Source organism: Cyprinodon variegatus, unplaced genomic scaffold, assembly GCF_000732505.1.
Source record: "Cyprinodon variegatus isolate N-32 unplaced genomic scaffold, C_variegatus-1.0 Scaffold134, whole genome shotgun sequence".
Taxonomy (NCBI): domain Eukaryota; kingdom Metazoa; phylum Chordata; class Actinopteri; order Cyprinodontiformes; family Cyprinodontidae; genus Cyprinodon; species Cyprinodon variegatus.
Genome location: NW_015150587.1, coordinates 604,779 through 624,151, shown reverse-complemented (window position 1 = coordinate 624,151; position 19,373 = coordinate 604,779). Strand labels below are relative to the sequence as shown.

The window sequence follows — 19,373 nt, the reverse complement described above, 5'->3', positions numbered from 1 at the left end:
GTTACAAGTGACATCAAACACATAGCCTCAATGGCAGACTTGCTTCTCAGTTACAGCGAATGTAGAGCAGGAGCTTTGTTGTGCATTGCTTTGTGCTGACACCTGCTGAGCAGCCTCTAAGAAATGCGGATGTTTCTACTTCTGCTTGGGTTTTTTTTACCTATCGAATAAAACCATGATAAATTAAGCATATGAAACAAAGCTTTACCAAAGTTTAAAGCTGTTATATGTTAAATTTCTACCTAAAATAATGACAAAGAAAAATCCATTGCCTGCTAGGTGCATTTTCTATTGTTGCTGCTATTGTGGCATTCAAGCTCCATTCAGTTCTTTTTAATCAACACAAAACAAATATGTGCCTCGTGTGATTTCCACCTGTTCTTGGCCTTTGGGTTTTGGAAAGCAGCGCAAAGGCCAGGCTGAGGCCAGTCTGTGTAAAAATATAGCTTGCTTTGGTAACAGGATCCTTTCCATTTAATGACGACATGAAGTCACGAGGACACATCAACTCTTGCGGAAACCATGCTGAAGATGCATGAGATTTCATGGGGGACTCATTCAAATCTTCCAATTTGGACCTTTTTTTTGGAAAACACTCACATTTGTTTCACTTCAAAGTCGATTAGAACTAACAGCTTCCTCAAAGACGAATTTAGTCTAATAATATTTCATTGGTTGCCTGGCAGATTTAGACGGCAAAACAAGAACAGGTGTATGGAAATAAGCGTTACACAACGGAGGAAGTTTTAATGGTTTGTGTGAGTGTCACGCTGCTCCTACTCCTCAGAAAAACACCATTGTTTTTTGACAAGTGTTCAGGGTGCAGAAACTTTGTACATCCTGCTCATCTATCTATTAAAAAAAGGTTTTTAATCTCAATGGGACTTTACTGTTTTAATAAAGATATACTAAGAATCATTGAGTGGTGAAACTATGTTAGTGCCGCATTACAGTACATTATACAATGTTTCAATAAAAAAAATTTTTAGTCCTCCTCATATATTTCACAGTTAATTAAGGAATTAAACAATGTTAGCAATGTTATGAAATAGTTACATTATCCTACAATGTTAGGCTGTTTAATATTTTTTCCTTCTCTCTTTTGTCATAATTTCCCTGCCGGTAATTTTATCTAGTTGTTTATTCGAGTTTGAGTTTTTTTGTCACAATTGTGTTCTTGTACATTTAGATTTATTTTTTAGATTCTTTCCAGTATTTATGTGCACAACTCCTGTGTTTGTTAATATCTCGGCTCCTTGCCTTGATTCTGTGATGTTTCTTACTTTCACCTGATTAATCTTACCTCCTTTGTTTTGCTTTTATCTTTTTCCTTATTACTTGTTCCTTCCGAGCTCTGCTCCTTGTCAGTGTCCCTCCTCTATGTTCAATCCTTTTTTTCTTTGCTCCTTTGTTGTGTCCCTGTTCCTTGACTATGTTGATGGGAATACAACAAAATTTATTTTAATTAGTCCCTCTAGTGTAGGTAATAGGACTTTGAGTTTGATGCTTTACCTTGAGGAGGATCTAAGTCGTTCTGGTTATCCTCTATGTTCTTACTTCATCTGCTGCATCTGTGCTCAATGATGTGTTTATCCAGAGACAGACCATATAATGTTTTGAAAATGGTGAGAGTATGGTACAAATGCTATCCTACCAAAAGATGTCTGTTTACATCAACATCTATTTGAAAAGCAGCCATTAGTGAGTGCCCAGCAAGATTAAACTAATAGAGAATCTTTTGGTGAATTTAATGTGATTGTTATGAGAAGGAGGTCAGAAAGTCTTCTTCCCATGACTCTCACACAACACAGAAAAAGTCTCATCTTTGCATCTTGGACTTTTCTTCTTTTCCCCCCTGACTCGCTTAGCTCCATTCCTTGTTTAGTCATGGCAAGCATTCGCAATATCATCCTTCATTAAAGTGGTCTTGGGATGATGAATACACAAAAAGTTCTTTGTTTACCAACAACCAGATCAAAAATTATTGTAAAACACAGAACTAATATAACTAGAAAAGCACTCTAAGAGCACAGATCTCCACCAATCAGCGAATTTCCCTCTTGTTCCTTGGCATGAGGTGCACCTCTGGTGAAAAATTATGTTAAAATTCATCCATATGTTTTCAAGTTGTCCTGTAGACAGACAAACACACACACATATATTCCTACAAATGTAACCTCCTAGGTGGAGGTAATAACCTCCCAGAGTGCAACAATTCAATCCGAAGACCTTGTATCAAACCAGAGTGTGAAACTGTCATTAAAATATGTTATTGCAGAGTACGACTAGGCTGCTTTCATTAAGTAAAATGTTATTTATGTAGCACCTTTCCCAAATCAAAATCACAAAGTGCTTCACAGGGATACAAAATAACACAAGAACAGCTTATAACAATAAAAAATACTTTTAAGTAAATGCTTGCCTAAATAAAAGTGTCTTCAGCTGCCTTTAAAGCTGCCTGTTATTGGTCAAATAACGTTTGGTTTCATGGTGGGGTTTTAAAAAAGAAATCTTAGAGAATTCACACTAGAAGAACTGGAGCTGGAATACAGGCATATTAACAAGGGAATATATACTACTATATATACCGAGAAAGGAGTGAGAAATGCCAGGGAACGCAGGTAGGTTAATCAGAGGAATTTGGAACAGCCATGGAGGACATGTACATAGCAGGAATACTGAGCTGAGGGGACTAATGAACCAAAATTGCTAAAGGAGCTTATTATCTATTAATTATTATTATCTCAAACAGAGTACTGAACAATTTAGAAGCTAAAAACAAATGATCTATTTAGACATGACAAAAAAGAACACATTAAAAAAAAAACAATTACAAAAAAAAGAAAAATGGTGGATCCTAAAAGGCAACTTTATGCTATGCTGATTAAATTCCTCAGCAATATCAGAGAGATCAGAGTAGATTTAAAGATGGATAGAGTAAAACACTCTTTAGTAACTGCAAATGACTGAGATCAAAGCACGTTCAGAGTGAAAATCTCCCAGACCCCATTAAATCCAATCAAGAATCTTAGGCAAGACTTAAAAATGTGCACTCTAAAACGCCCTTAGTCCAACATGACCTTGGTATTTAGCTACATATTTATTATCTATTTTCTCTCCCAGTAGTAAAAAACGTACCAGGCTCTGAAAGTAATTGATCCAGATATTCATCATCCAAACTAGGTCATCCCTGAAGCTGTCTGTAAGTGTTCATATCAGGTTTTAAATGTTCAGGATCAGCACATGTTCACAATATCATGTAACTAACTTTGTACTTGTGGGGGACAACATTCAAAAATAGCCCCACACCCCAAGACCGCCAGCTCTGCCTGATCTCTCACTGAAGTCCTACATCATAGGTCTATATCCTCTGCAGCACGGCCATGAAATGGGTACGTACTATTTGTTTAGCTGGTAATCCCCCTGCAGATGAGACAAGTGTTTTAATTGTTATAGTTTTATAAGCTATTATTGAGCTACAAGGTATCTTGTCATTTGATTGTGTCTCTTTGGTTTTAACAAACACTCTGCTGCATGATTCACATTTTATTAAGCATCAGCTTTCACTTTCTCATTTAAACCTGAAATATAATAGTGTAGTCTTTCCCTTGTTATGTGGTGGATTCGAGAGCTGGTTTGTAGTTTACCGTATATCATTTGGTTAAGCTTTTATATTTCAAACCTGGAACATGCACACATTTTATATGAAGTTGAAATTGAAATTGCTGTCAGTTGCAGCTCAGTTTCAGTGTAGACTTTCTGATTTAAATAAAATAATAAATGTCAGACATAACTGTTTTGTGAAGCATAGAAATGCTTATGAATGAAGTTTGCATCTCGTTTTTTTTTTTCAAAAAGACCATTAGTTAAGCATTTAGAACTCACAGAGTATTATAAGCTGGCTTATATGTTATAATTCAACATCAGACAGGTTGAGTGTTGGAATAACTGCAGGTTTTTTCTCATATCGACTTGAGAAGCTTTTATATTTGCAGTTTGCATCCAGTATTTGTAGAGTGTGCTTCACAGTAAACATTTAAAGCTCCAGTCAGGCGTCCTTTATGAGGTTGAAATCTGACAAATGCAGGTCAGGAGTGAAGATGAGCTGCTATTTTTCCAGTAACTCTGCCGCCAGCTTCCATCTTATATGTCAGAGTGAATGTTTTGGAACCACTGCGTTTGGCAATGCTTCATAAACACCCTCCACATGTGACCCATACTCCAAAAGCAGTTTGGACCCTTTATTTAATGTAACTTTTAAGACAAGATGTTGAGACTGAAAAAAAACACTCAATACCAGATGTAGCTAAAAGTAACCCCAGTATTTTTCAATGTTAGAAAGGGTTCTTGTGTATTTATATTTAAGCTAAGCATCAGGAAAACTGGAAATACTGAGAAACAAGAAACAAGTCACTGAGACAATAATGACAGCATCAGAGAGGAAGAGTAAAACAGTTCTGTTAACTAAGACAAAATAAAGACAAATTGCTCAATTTATTCTAGATCTGAAGCCATTATTGATCTGTTTGCATGTTCAGTGTCGATATATTGCAGCCTCTAATACAGTGGTGGGTCATTTTAGTTCCTGGGGGCTGGTATCCTGCAATTCTTAGATCCATCATTGGTCCAACCCACCTCAATTAAATGGCTGAGTTACCTCCGCAGTGTGCAGTGAGTTCACTAAGGTTTCTGTCAATCATCTATTTACTTTATTCAGGTGTGTTGAACAAAAAGCACATCTAAAAGTGGCAGGATACCAGCCCTCAGGAACTGGAATTGCCCACCCCTGCTCTAATAGGTTGTCCCCTAGAACTGCTTTGCATAGCTTCATACCTCCCTGTCAGCTCCAACCCCATTGAATGTCCCTGGTAAACTACAGCATGATTCTTCCACTGTCATGTTTCACAGTGGGGATGCAGGTCTGCAGTATGACCTTTTTTTTTTTTTTTTCCTGTTTTTTGTTTTGTTTTTTTTCCAACCATATACAACATTGTATGTAAGCCAAAAAGTCTCATTTTCCTTACAGTTTTTTGCACGCTGGTAGCAGACTAGCACTCTACAGTAATAGTTGTCTGACCTTAGCCAAGCTGTGGCAAGGATGATGTCAGGTTAATGCTAAGAATCAATTGATCTAATAAAAACAAGTGATATTCATGTTTTTTGATTTTCATGTAATATACATTGCAAATCAGAGGAGAATCAATGAAAAAATGCATCATAATTTTTATTTTTTTTTATTTTAGATTTGCTCACTACCACCCTGCTAACCATTGTTGCACTGCAAAAAGGATCTAGAAATAAGTTAACATTTCTTAAATTAGGTGTATTTAGCCTTAATTTAAGCAGTTAAATAAGATGATTTGCCAATGAAATGAGTTTTTTTCACTCTTTAAAATAAGATATTTAGATAATATGGACTTGAAATAAGACAGTTGTTTTTTCTCATTTTAGATGTAAATTGTCTTGTTCCATTGGAAAAGCGTCTCATTTACCTCCTCAATTCAAGAAAAAAATGCACTTATTTTAAGAAAAAAATGACTTACTTATTAGATTTCTATTTTTTTGTAATGTGTTTATACATGCTTTAGTGAAATTTACTTTTGGTTATTATTTCATCATTCTCTTAATTTTAGTGGATACAGATAAACACAGATTTCTTACCTTTCAGTTGGGCTTTTAAGAAAAAGTGGGGTGTGGAAACCTGAACTGTCAGCTGTTGTATAACACCACATGCTTTTATCAGCAAAGTAATAACAGGAGAAAGGCTTTCCTTTGATAAGGTTTGCAAGAAGACTCTTAAGAATCCCTGAAATAAACACAGCTGTCTCTGCAACTTAGAACAACACGTCTCACTGAGGAGCAGCAGAGGTAGACACGTAGCAGGCCTTTTTCTCAGGAACTGTGGGACATTGTATTTACAGATTTTAATAATAATAGCGTTTGTTCCTTTTCAGGTGCTAAATGCCAGAGTCCAAAGAGAGAATAGCCCAGAGAACGACAGAGATCCATTCATTTACACAGGACTTTGCTCCAGTTTGACTGTTGGGGTCAGCTCGATGAAAGACCCCCCCACAACATTCACACAGAAGACCTGATGGATTTGTCGCTTTTTTGTACAGATGACTCTCTGCCATCTTCAGAACCTCACACAGATGGTCAAACTGAAGTTCTGGCACATGAACTGGGTACAGAGACTCTGTCCAAAACCGCTGAGAATAACACAATTAACATTACCACAGAGGAGAAACTATCAGACTGTGATAGATCAAACTACTCAGCACACAGCATTTCCTTTTGCCCAGAGGCTTCACAAAAGCCTGCTTCCAAGGGACCTTGTTGTCTGGATCTGTCGGAACCAGAAAGTGATGCATTATTTCCCGTTCCTGAGCTTTGCAATGACTTCATCCCTATCCTGTCCAGCACAACAGAGTTTTATGCAGGACCAGAAACATCTCTGCTTCCACATGAGCACAAAATGAGAACTACTGAATTCAACAATTTAGAGAGTGTTGAGGTTTCAGCACCCCTGTCAGATCTTTATATTTTTGAAAGTGAGACACAGGACTTTATCATCACCCACACAGCAAATCCTCATAAGATTACAAGTCCTGAATACTTGCCAGTATCCCACTCTGGAGGAAAGGCTGTGCAGGAATGGGATGCACATGATCCAATGTGTTATTTAGAAGCCACTGAGAAACGGTGTCAAAGTGGATTTAGAGAGGAACGGGCCTCAGAGAACAACGTGTCAGACGTGAGCCAACGTGAAGAGTTACGAGCAACTGCTGTGAATGCCTGGGAGGTGGACTGGATGTTGGAAAATGATGTGAGACCAGAGAAAGCAGAGGTCACTGCTCTGACGCTCCAACGACAGCACAGCAACAGCCCCACTGAGCTCTGGTTGGACGCATGCCAGTATCTGACAGGTGAGGAAGCAGAAGATAAGGAGGTTTTGGATCAACAAGCTATAAGCAACTCCTTACAAGAGTCAGATTACAACCCCAGTGACAGTAGGAGGATTGGCTGGTCACCAGTCAAGAGGTGGTCATCTGTAGACAGCTGGGCTAGTGCACGTTCAGACTGGACTGGGATTATTGAGGATCCACCAGAAGACATAACGGCTGCCTTCGCAGAGATAGGTGCCGAGATAGATGCTTTAACACAAGCACTACGGGAGGTGACCACGCACAGAGAACCAGAGGTTTTACAAGAAGATCCAAGGGTAACGGTGGAGGAGGAAAAACAGAGAACCATGGGTGTGCAGGATCAGCCTTTTAAGACTTCAGATATCCCAGAGGGGTCCGTCTCTTCTGAACAAAGCTGTCTTTCTTTGTGCCTTGAAGCTTCAAGACCTAAACTGTGCAAAAGAGAAGGCACCAAGGGTGTCAGATCTCTGGGTAAATTCGAAGGAGAACTAGATCCAGAAGAACCCTCTTCATGCTCAGCTCCTGAAAACTCATCAGCAGGTTCTTTCTCTGTGAGAGCAGAATCTAATGCTGAGCTGATGGAGGTCACAATCAACGCTGGGTCTGTGTCTTCAGGTTGTTTGGATCTACCGCAGTTTGATAGATATTTGAAATCATTTGCTCAAGATTTATTTTCCAGCAAAGAAGACCATCCAATTGAGTTAAAAATAACAGAAGATGTAGATCTGGACACACAAAGAGAGGTAGTGCTTGAGGAGGTAAGGTTATGTCTTATTGTTTTGTGGAATTATAAACTTAAGACAAATTCATGGTCCGGTTGATAAGAATAAATGTGGGGATCTATCCGTATCTGTGGGTCGTGTGTTGGAGATGGTGGAAAGATTCAACCTTTACACCAGAGGCAACAGAGAACGGCTTTGCATTGTTGGCCAACGAACAAACCAATCACACATTTTGGAAACAAAGCAAGAATGTTAAGAGACATTCTTCATCCTGTCCTTGTGATTGCTACCATGCTTTTAGCCTGTCAGTCATCCCTCTGTACAAGACTGAGCCTGACTGGGATTTAAACCTTTAACCTCTATTATTTGGATTTTTTTTTTATCCTTATATCTTAATATCCTCACAGGTGAGAAGAACTGTAAGATCAGGAGGGGGGCTGAGAAGAAGACATAAATGGCATCTAATAATAGCTGACAGTTCATTGATAATAGCATGCATCGGTGGTGTGTCAGGGGAATGGGTTGAGAGGAGAGCACAGCTGAGAACTGAAACACGACTCTGCCCACTTCCAGCTGTCTTTTGCACCCTTAAACGCACACGTTCAGACCAGGTCTCAGTTAGAAAACACAAGATCAGGAGGGTTGGAGGTCCTCGGGAGGAGAAGACTGTTTTCATTTACTCAGAATAGAGTGAGCAATGCTGAAGCATGTCTCAGTCATGTAGAGCAGAGGGGACGACTTCTACACAAGGCTGCATATGGAATACCTGTGCTTTTTAAATTTTCACATTGTGGCTCTATGGAGAGGTAAGTGTTTACCTGGGAAAGTGGATTTGTGATGTGTAAAAAAAAAGAGAGATTTTGATTGATTTGTAAATGTCTGCAGCTCCTCCAGAGTCACTGTGGGCATCTTGGCTGCCTTTCTAATTAATTATCTGCTGTTCCTTGGTCTCCATGATGCTGTTTGTTTACTGATGTTTTCAAACATAAAAGGGATTGAGAAAAGGAAAAAAAAATGCAGATATTGGCTTTATTTTCTAATTTCAGATGACTTCTACAGAGAATTGGATGCGGCTGGGTTTTAGGGGCATAAGAGTAAATTTGGCAAAATACATAATAACTTTCAGATTTGTAAAAAGATTATATGAGGGGCATATGCAGAAAAATATACATAAAATATACAGGAATTTGTGGCAGTAACATAAAATAATACACACTGGTATGAATAATCTTGCAACAGATAAATGTTTACACATGATTGTTTAAAGTTCCAAAAAGCTAAGAATTTTCTTGTCATTTGTCTGTTTCATCATCAGGGTTTTGGAGACAGCCTGTTTAAACTGCCAAGTGAATACACCTTCTCCCAACAGAGCTCTGTGACTGAGGAGCATTTTAAAGGAAACCGGGGTCAAACAGATTGTAGGGTATTCTCTACAGATATTCATAAAAATTCAAACGAGCCAGGTGTGGACTCAGGTATAAATGTCTCTTTTAACATTTGTTCAGACTCAGTTGGAGCAAGAAAGGTGGAGTCATATAGTCCTGAGCTTATTATGTGCTTAGATCCTGTCAGTGGCGACTCTGCCCTCGTCTGTGAGACAAACAGCAGCTTGGAAGGAGATCAAAGTTACACCGAAACCTGCCTGAGTGACAGCATTGATTGTTGTCATGTACCAGACTACTCAACCTTTCCGACCCTGGGTGGAATTACCGACGAGCAATTTTTGGAAGGTCACAAGGAGCTGATTCATAAAACGCAGAACATAATAAACACTGCTGAGAAAGTCTCTCCAGATGAACTACAGGAGGTAGAACCTGAAGAGCCTGTGTGGCCGTTCCTCTCTGTGACTGCCGACAGCAGAGACCTAGCGAGGTTCACCGTTTTTCCTGGAGACCATCTTTTCATATCAGAGAAAGATTGTGTTGCTTGCATCACTTTAGATCTGAACGATCCATTTGTCCCCTGGATATCGGAACCAATCTTTACAACCACTGAATCTGAGCTAAGTCAGCTGGAAATGCCTCACAAAACCTCCAAGAATTCCTCAGATAAAACACGCACCAAAAAGGAGAAGTCAGCTCTTAATCATCATGGTGCACAGGCTCCCAAAAAACAAGAGAGTACACCTCTGCACATTTCCAACCAGCAAACCTGGAAACAACAAGAAAGCTCCCCAGCAACAGGGGAAAATCATATTATTGAAAACAATAGGCTTGAAGTCAATGAGGCTGAAATTGCTATGGAGAACATTGTGGGAACTGAAAAGGGTACAGGCAAGCCACACGGGAAGAAGAAGAAGAAACACGGTCATAAAGCAGCAGGTAAACAAGAAGCAGAGGCATCCGTTGATCTGGAACATGGAGCAAAGGCAAAAACTACGAAAGGAAAGGTTGATATGTTTGAGACCAAGCTTGGGATTAAAGGTGGGAAAGCTCAGCAGGATGTAAAACAGGCAGCTAAAACCCAACAGCCAGATGATATGGTGCCCCAGCAAGCTCCACGTCTCACAAATGATGATGTTGTTAAAAAACGACGTGTGTCAGGGGATAAATTTGGAAAGATTCTCAGTGTTTTGGAGTCTAAACTACCAAAGGCAGATGCCTCATTAAGAGCAAAAGAGGAAGAGACCCAGACAGAGATCACAGCTGCTCAGAAGAAAACATACAGTGATGTGGTCAAACAGAAGATCCCTCCAAAGGAAGGTAAAGGGATCTCATCCAGCACTGTGAAAATAGAGCACTCAGTCTTTGACGCCTTGTTCTATTCATCATGGTGGTGTCCTGATTTTTGCAGATCCAAAGGTGGTGGAGTCCATCCAGGCAGTGTCAGTGAGCGGAGACCCTCAGAGTCTGTGTCTCTGGTGTCAGTTTGCTGGGGTCCACTCAGACTACACTGTAACATGGAGCAGAGACACCACACCACTGGCTCAGGTTAACAGAAGGTATTTACTGTCATTTTACAGGGCTACATTTTAAAATTCGACTTTTTTCCATATTTTTTCCATTTTACACAAATCTGTCTTTCATAAAACGTTGAATGTTGGAAATCAGCACCTCTTGTGTTTTGTCAAAGATTCCCATTGGATAATGTCTGGACTCAGTCTAACGTAGATCTTTCTATTGTAGCTGTGAGTGTATATTTATGGTTTTTGTGGTGCTGAAATGTGAACCACCATCCCAGTCTCAACCTTTATGCACCACCTAACAGGTTATCATTTAGTGCCTTCCTGTTTTTGGTAAAGAAAAGTATTCCCATAGCATGATTCTACCACCACCATGTTTTACCAATCGGCACCTGGTGTCCTCACCTTTTTTCTTCTCCATTAAATATTCCAAGTTTGGCGGGTTGTTTTATAACCATTAGATTTCTCCACGACTTTATCCATGACCAACTAAACTCACATAGGCTCTAGTTATTAATTGTGTGACGGATTTTTATTTTTTATTTTTAGAAACCTTTGAAGGAAATGCTTTAAACCATGTACTGTGACCTTTCCATCTTATAATTGCGGACCATGTCGTGCTGTCTAACCAAATAAAATGTGGATTAATTTTTAGTTATCATGGAACTTTTTTTTAAGTTAGCATGGTAATGAATACTTTTGTAATGTTCTGTTTCTATTCCAGCTTCTTTGCCACTCCTCATTCCAGTGAATAGAATTACATTTTCCTAAAGTGTTCCGTGGCTGCTTTAGTCCAGAGACGCAAATGACTCTGGTTCAGAAACAGACACCTATCTCTGAGGAAGGACAAGCATGCTCTCAGGATTACAAAACAAAATGCTTGAAAGAAATTTGAAAAAAAAAACAAAAAACATCTAAATATGATGTGTAGAGCTGGCAGGAGAACATGCACTCATTAAGTTGCTTGGGTAATAAGAAATCTTTGTCTCTGAAGTGCAGGAGATGAGAGCAGAGTGTCATTGATCATCAACAATGCTACCCATAAAGACCTGGGCAAGTACGTGTGTCAGCTAAGCTGCTCTCATGGTTCAGTCTACCTGGACTACGTGCTAACGTATGAAGGTAAAAGACAAGCAAAGAAATGTCTGATTCAAGCAAAATAAATCAATAAAAAAGTTGAAAGTATAATTTTTTCAACACTCCTTGAATTTTAGTTCTCAGTGAGATTGTCATACCTGCTTCTCCAAAATTCCTTTCATGTGAGTATTAATCCAAGGCCATCTTAAATTTAATTTAAAGAAAAGGTTAAAATGTTTACATTAAATTAAAGTTGTTTGTGTGTATCTTTATCTCTCAGCTGTGGCTGAAGAATTGTGCAGTGAAGAGGAGGACGCCCACTGCTCAAGACTCTTGTTCAAAGAGGATTTTTTGTCGGATCAGTACTTTGGAGAGAACCACCCCATCAGCATCCTCACTGAAAAGGTTCACTTTGGGGAGGGGATGCATCGGCGCGCTTTCCGGACTAAGCTCAAGGCAGGTCAGATTCCCCTGTTAGTTCCAGGAAACTCATGCGTTCTCAAGGTGCACAACTCTATCAGCTATGGGACCAAAAACAATGATGACATCCTTCAGAAGAACTTCAATTTGGCTGTAGAGGTGAGCAATTGTTATATTTGTATAGTAAGCCCAGTATAAATGGAGCACTGTTAACATATTACAGGAACAATATGAGGTCATTCCCTGTAGTCATAGATTTGCACTCAAATATGTAATGCTGTGCATCAAAATATTCACTGATTATTATTATTTTTGGGTGGGGAGGGGTGTCTTCCTGTCACTTTGTTACTAATTTGGCTGTCTGGTTTGGAACATTTTTGTATATATAGATATATATAATTATAAATACCATATAAAATGGTAATTATACTTACAACACTGCAGGATATGTCTGCATATAGGGCTGTGTCTGTGATTGCATTTAAAAACTGTATTCAGGCTTCATTTGGATGAATTGCCTCTTCCTCTCTGAGTGGCCTTTCAGCCCTTGTTGGTATAAGACCTCACTCAGTCTGAATGAAGGAAAATTTTATAATACTTCAATCAGCCCCCTCATAAGCTTTGATTTTGGGGTAGATCTAGTTTCCACTTCCCTTAAATATTTTAGAAATTCAATCCTAGATTGAATCAGACTTGTGGAAGTCTGCAGTTATTATCTCCCTGATACTTTGCCTGATTTTATTTACTGCCACACAAGAAAGTAATGTGTTTTAGGTGTTAAATGCAACCACTGAGTGCTTGAGTTTTTTTTTTTCCAAGCACTCAGAAGCATAGAAAGCCATAGATTCATCCCCCATTTGCATTTAGGTAAATTACGTATTTTCAGCTTGTGAATTGATCTGTATTTAAATGTGCTTTAGCGTAGAAACACTGTGTGTGCTCATTTACTGGACAACCATATACATAGATACATGGGTAAAACTGTATCTGAATTTATGCAAATATTTATGTGTGGAACATTAAAGAATGAAATTCAAAGCAAATTAAAGATTAAGCTTCAAATCAGATCTGTCCCATAGAGATATTGTAATACAGGAAGTGAGTGTTGGTTATTTATTCTGCAGGAGTGTCAGGTTCAGAACACAGCAAGGGAGTACATAAAGGCTTACACATCAGCAGCTCAGTCTGTCGAAGCCTTCGGAGACGTCCCAGAGTGAGTGCTATGTTTACCAGTGTTTAACTCTTCCATAACATCCGTACTGTACGTAAGCCAACATCAACGTCTTATTTTCCCTCCAGGATCATTCCCATCTACCTGGTCCACCGTCCATCCAATGACATCCCCTATGCAACACTAGAAGAGGAGCTAATAGGAGACTTTGTGAAGTATTCGGTGAAGGACGGTAAAGAGATCAACGTGATGAGAAGGGACTCAGAGGCAGGGCAGAAATGCTGCGCTTTCCAGCACTGGGTGTACCACAACACAGAGGGCAATCTGCTGGTTACTGACATGCAAGGTCAGGAAGGGCCGGTGGTAACATCTGCAAAGAGCTGTGTGGTAAAACATAAAGTGTGAGTGCTAAAATCTGTCTGATTTCTTCTCAGGAGTTGGCATGAAGCTTACTGATGTGGGAATAGCAACTTGTAAGAAAGGGTGAGTATTTATTTTTTTCTTTAAATAAATGAATTAACCTATGCTGGTGACTTAATATGAATTATTTGTGCAGGTATAAGGGATTCAAAGGAAACTGTGCCACCTCTTTCATTGACCAGTTCAAAGCTTTGCACCAGTGCAACAAGTATTGTGAGATCCTGGGACTGAAACCCCTTCAGCCAAAACCTAAAAAGGTCCCTGCTGCTCCAAAACCCAAACCCCCACCATCAACTGTCCCTAAAAAGAAGACATTTGGGCCAACAATGAAGAATAAGTCATAACATCAGGTCTCTACACTCTCTTTGACGCTGTTTCTGGCAAATTAACAAGTTCGATGTTGCAGGATGCAGAAGGACTAAAAAGACAACTTACTTTGAAAGAAGATACTCCCATACCATTGGAGCCTGCTTTTTTAATCAAAACAGTTAATAGGAAGCATTGTATGTTTTTCTTGTTACAAATCTTACCTGTATCCTGGTGTTTTTATGACTAAACTCTCTGAAAACCTGTGATATATTAGGTAATACTTAATCAGTGATATACTGTCATGTCTTAGACTGCTTGGCTATGGATCGGTTACAAAGGATTTATTTCATTTCTTTTTTATTGTATTTTCCAACTCTTATTCAATTATTAGGAAAAAATTTGTTTTACTAGACAGTATAACTGCGTGCTTTTTATTTCTTTGATTTGTCTATTGGCAAAGCTGAAAGAAATTGATCGACCTCTTACTTTGGTGGAACTTGGACTAAAATCTTGATACTTTTATTTTTAAGAAATATGTTTTTGAAATAGTTTATTAATGTGTGTTTAATATTGTAAAGTACTTAATTCAGGTAGGGTTCATTTGAAATATCTGAAATAGGTTTTAGAATATGATTACTGGATTTATACAGGGTTGAAGTGTTCAGTGTAATGGATACAGAAGCTCTGTATGAATCCACTATAATATGTTAATTAGTTCTGCTATTTACTGTCAACATTAAAATGTAATGATCTAATAGTGTATCAATATTGAATCATGTTACATGATTTTCCATGTTTGTAGTGACATACCTTCTTAACATTTGAGGTTAAAAAAAAAAGCTGGTTGCATAAGTGTCAAAGCATTAAAACAACCAATTTTAAAGAACCTTATGATTTTATTTTGGCATTTAATCCAATTTACCATCAGATACAGTGAATATAAACAATGACAAAGCAAACAAGAAAATGGCATTAAAGAAAGATAGAAAAGGATTGTAAAAAGTTGAACAGGGTTGCTATAAAAGAACTCACTTCTCAAAGTGAAGCACAGTGGTGGTGGCATTATGCTTTGTGGTTAGTATTCTTTGTATGAACCTGTTTATCATGTTGGATGAAGTGATGAATGGTTTCAAATTCCAGGTAGTTACTAACCTGAATCTTAGTAGCTTTGCATGGATACACCTTTATTTTTGTATTCACCCCACTAGAGTTAAATATGACAGAAAACCTGATGTGGCATGCTGACAGACAAATAAAAAAGGTGCGTTAGCAAAGTATTATTTGAAGTGTGTGCACTCTTATGTGACCAGGTTATTTCAGCTGTTTTATTTTTCACATTTTAGTTTAATCCCTTATTTTTCACATTTGTATTCATAAGTTAGATTTTATTGTTTGTTTAGCCCAGGATATAAATGCTTAACCAAAATTTGTCCTACAGAATAATTAAATTCAAATTTAAGATTATATTCAAATTTTACCATCTAAAGAACTTTTTTTTTATTTGCTGGATTTATGAAAGATTAATGGTTAAAAATGTGCAAAATTATTTATTTTTACCATCACAAAAATCTGGATTAATCCAGATTAATAAAACCTAGGAGCCTGTAGATGTTCATAATCCTTTTCTAACTTATATAAATGAGCAAAGCTACAAACGTGTACGGTCAACATTTTGTTACTGCTTGCAAATCTCTAAAGGAATTTATGACTACTTTTTCCATAATAGAATAATTATGATGCTGAAGAGTCAATATGTACCTATACAGCTTTCTGTCATGATACACAGTTTTATACAACTGATAAAATGAAAAAAAAAATGTAAATATTGTGTATTTCATTTTTACATGATTAAATTTTAGCACCATTTTATGATTCAGAATAAGAACTACCAAACAGAATAATCAATAAATAACTTCTTCAATGAAATGATAAATGCATGAATAATAAAATAGATACTGTTTATATGTCGAATATATATGTGTATATATATATATATATATATATATAAATACATTTTCTAATTGTGTTTTGCATGAATAGAAAAAGAGGTTGCTTAAATGGTCTTGACATCAAGTTTCAATCCATTTGATATCTATTTCCATCCCTGCTTGTCCTCCCTCGGTGTAACGTGTCCCGATCTGTCGCCACCTCTGACACATGACCACACGTGTTCATGCTCTACTACAGCTTGGACGATGGAAAGTACAGAACCTACGGATCATTCAGGACAGAATGAATCAACCCGATATTTGAAGCATGTGAACTGAGGACCTTTCTGCACTGTAGCTATTTAGTGTGATAATGGCGTTTGATAGAGAGGACACAAACACCATTGTCACACTCCATAGCTCTGGAGGAAAAGCTTGGCTGCAGATGGAGAAGGTTGGGATGGGGAGGGGAGGATTGGTGGAGGATCTGGAAGAACAAAATGAAAAATGCAGTTTAATCTGTGGAGTAAATGAAGAGGAAGCAGGGTAGTCTTTGTGAAAATAAACAATTTGTGCAAATATTATTAGACCTTAACCAAAGTAAGTAGGGTATAAATGGTGATAATGAGAGAGGAAACAAGCGTCAAGTTTTAGCAGGCTTATCCAAAGTGTCCAAAGTCCAGCCGAGTGTCTTCTGTTACTGATTGTGGGGATGACTGCAGCTGTGCTAGCTTGGGAATGTGAGCAGGAGGAATATGACTCTACAGATATATGTCTCTAAAACATAAATGCTAAATACTAATCGGCCCAGAAAGATATGAGATATTCCTGAAGATTTACTAAATAGGAAAAAAATTAAACAAGTCTGTCAAATGTTCACAATTTCCGGTTAATCCTCATTAGACTTTCTAATAAAGAAGTAAGAATCAAACATCATTAAAATCCAAACTTACCTTGGGCTGCAGTGGGTCTCCTGCCGCCCTCTGCTCTCAGTTTCTTCTATCTTTGTATTTTTACGTCCAGTAGTGCTGCTGGGTTCACAAGGGTGACTACGTGGTGCTTTTGGGTTAGGAGCCGTCCCGTCCAAGTCTTTATGTAGACAGAGCAGAGTGGACAAACAGCCAGTGGGACATTAGTGATAAGCTACGGGGGAAGTATTGATCGACCCTGACCAGAGGTAGAGGGTGAAGGGTGGAGGAGGGGAGGGCCAAAAAGCTGGCCTGGACAGAACCTGTGTTTCCACCATGAGCTTAATTCAACTAATGGAGAATAGAGACGGGTTGGTGGAGGGGCTTCAAAAGGATTTAATATTGTGCCATTATACTGCTAATTGTGCTTGGTGGGTTAATGGGAAATGTTTAAGACTGAATGTGATTTATTTTATAATTTTGGTAACATATTTAGTGAGCAGAATGAATCTTTAGAGATCATTTGTGAACAAGTGGCAGCAAGAAGACAAAGGTACTCAATATATATATATATATATATCAGGCGGAACAATTGATGAACAGACTAGGTTTAGGATGCATTATCCCAGATGCTGGATATGCTAGAGAACACCTTTAAGTCCATCGTCTATACTGGGCAAAGAGAGAATAGCTAAACCTATCAAAGCAGGGCATCTCTCCAAAACTGACATAATTGAGAAGGAATGAAAACTTGTACAACAGAAGTTAATCCGCTCTGTTGACCAGGAAGCCATTAGGAGTTCAAAAATCTTACCGCTAAGCGTGAGCAGGAAAGAGAAAGTCCATAGGAATGTGGTTTTCAATTTTCTACAGCCATTCATGGAAAATTGTCACTGTTAAAGAAGTTGCTCTGATCAAAAGCATTACTGTCACTCTGAACTCATCAGTGAAACACGGCAGTGGCAGCATTATACAATGGGACTGCTTTTCTTCAGCAGGATTACACTGCTTAGAGTAAATTGGAAGATGGATGGAGTTAAATGCAGGATGATCCTTTAGAGAAAAGCACTTAAAACTGGGAAAAAGGTTCAGCTTAATCAGGTCGATTGGCCATAGCATACAGACAGAGCTACAATGGAACAGCTACAGCAATGCAGTAGAATCACCCATCTAAGTCTGAACCTGATGTGATAAAAATAAATCTGTGGAGACTTGAAAATGGACAGTCCTAAATGATCTCAGGTCAGCTAGACTGACCTGAGCTGTTCTTCATGGAACGCAGTAATATTTTACATTTATGGTGACCACAAAAGTAAAGAAATTCCCTCTCAGATAGTCTCAGAATGCCCCATTTTAGCTTTATAAAAAAAAAAAAATCTAAAGTGACATTCTAATTTCTCTACACAAATAATTAAGGGATCTATTATTTTAAATCATAATCAGCCAAATTAGCAGAAAACAATGCTTAAAAAAAATTACTCTCTTTCGATCCAGTCTATTAAATATATACAGCTTAGTAACTGAACAAATGCCTGAAATAATCATTAAAATAATACTGTCCTTCACAAAAAAAAGAAAAAAGAAAATGAATTGCAGCTCCACGTCTCTTGAATCTACAGGAGACGTGGAGCTGCACAATCTAAGAGATGTGTGGCTGTAAGTAAGACAGATAAAGGAAAAATATATCTTTAGACTTATATATTTCCCCCATTACTGGATTTACAACATTAAATATTTTTTAACAGATCTAGCAAAGCACAAAACTCAATGAAATTGGAATATTCATTAATAAAACACTGTGGGATTTTTACATTTTCCATCCATAAAAAAAAACAAAATTGTTAGTTATCAGCTAAAATTAGCTTTAGTGTTTTAAATCACTTGTTATTAAATGCATAAAGCAGCAGTCTGATATTTAAAAGTTCCCATAATTTCACTGATACATTGGTTTACCACTTTGTTTCTTAAGTAGGTGACCAGTTGAAACATTTCAGGTTTAAGAAGTTGGCACTTAATTTGTTTATGACCAGATGGAGGGTTTAGGAGCGCTTGATAAAATGTCCCCAGAGAGGCCGGGTGGCTTTTATTTGCTCAACCTTGGAGCTGATAACTCTTTGATTGCCTGTGTGAATGAACTGAGGTCCCTTCACCACAACAAACGGTGTGCACATTCATCCAGTAAAGAGCGCCTGCAGCTCTCATTATCATCACCAAATGGGTGAGGCCATAAGTCACATTTTTTACAGACCAAAATTGAGGCGTTAGAATAGAAAAGTATAAATTACATACAAAAGATTTTCTTATTCTAATAAAAGATTAAACATTTATGTTTATATTCTGCTCTGTCCTTTGAAAGTAAAATATCTCAGTGTTTCAGAAGTGAAGAACAAACACATCTAGTTTAGAGGAATCTATAGGATTTTAATTTCATGCCAACTCATAAACTCCCAACTTAAATATCTATATTTTATTTATCAGTTTAGATTTCATTTTTTATTTCAAATGTTTGAAACTAAACAATTTGGTCTCTCCTTTCCCTAAATCATGAAATAATTTATTTGTCTGTACTCTGTTAATCATCAGTTGAACA

At 37.9% G+C, this 19,373-nt stretch overlaps 1 protein-coding gene across 4 annotated transcripts; it reads left to right on the top strand.

The window, feature by feature from the left end:
• The first annotated feature begins 3,304 nt into the window (after positions 1-3,304).
• Positions 3,305-15,700, top strand: alpk2 (alpha kinase 2). Of its 4 annotated transcripts, none has more exons than XM_015376434.1 (12): positions 3,305-3,392; positions 5,955-7,684; positions 8,964-9,066; positions 9,154-10,350; positions 10,442-10,589; positions 11,545-11,672; positions 11,765-11,809; positions 11,908-12,206; positions 13,172-13,260; positions 13,347-13,564; positions 13,653-13,701; positions 13,775-15,700. In XM_015376434.1, exons 2-12 carry the CDS (start codon positions 6,095-6,097, stop codon positions 13,980-13,982), a joined length of 4,074 nt encoding a protein of 1,357 aa, XP_015231920.1. In that variant the 5' UTR covers positions 3,305-3,392; positions 5,955-6,094; the 3' UTR covers positions 13,983-15,700. The 4 variants fall into 4 exon arrangements, with proteins under 4 accessions (XP_015231920.1, XP_015231919.1, XP_015231918.1 ...); XM_015376433.1 differs by having other exon boundaries at positions 8,964-9,123; positions 9,211-10,350; XM_015376432.1 differs by having other exon boundaries at positions 8,964-10,350; positions 11,911-12,206.
• Positions 15,701-19,373: the final 3,673 nt, after the last annotated feature.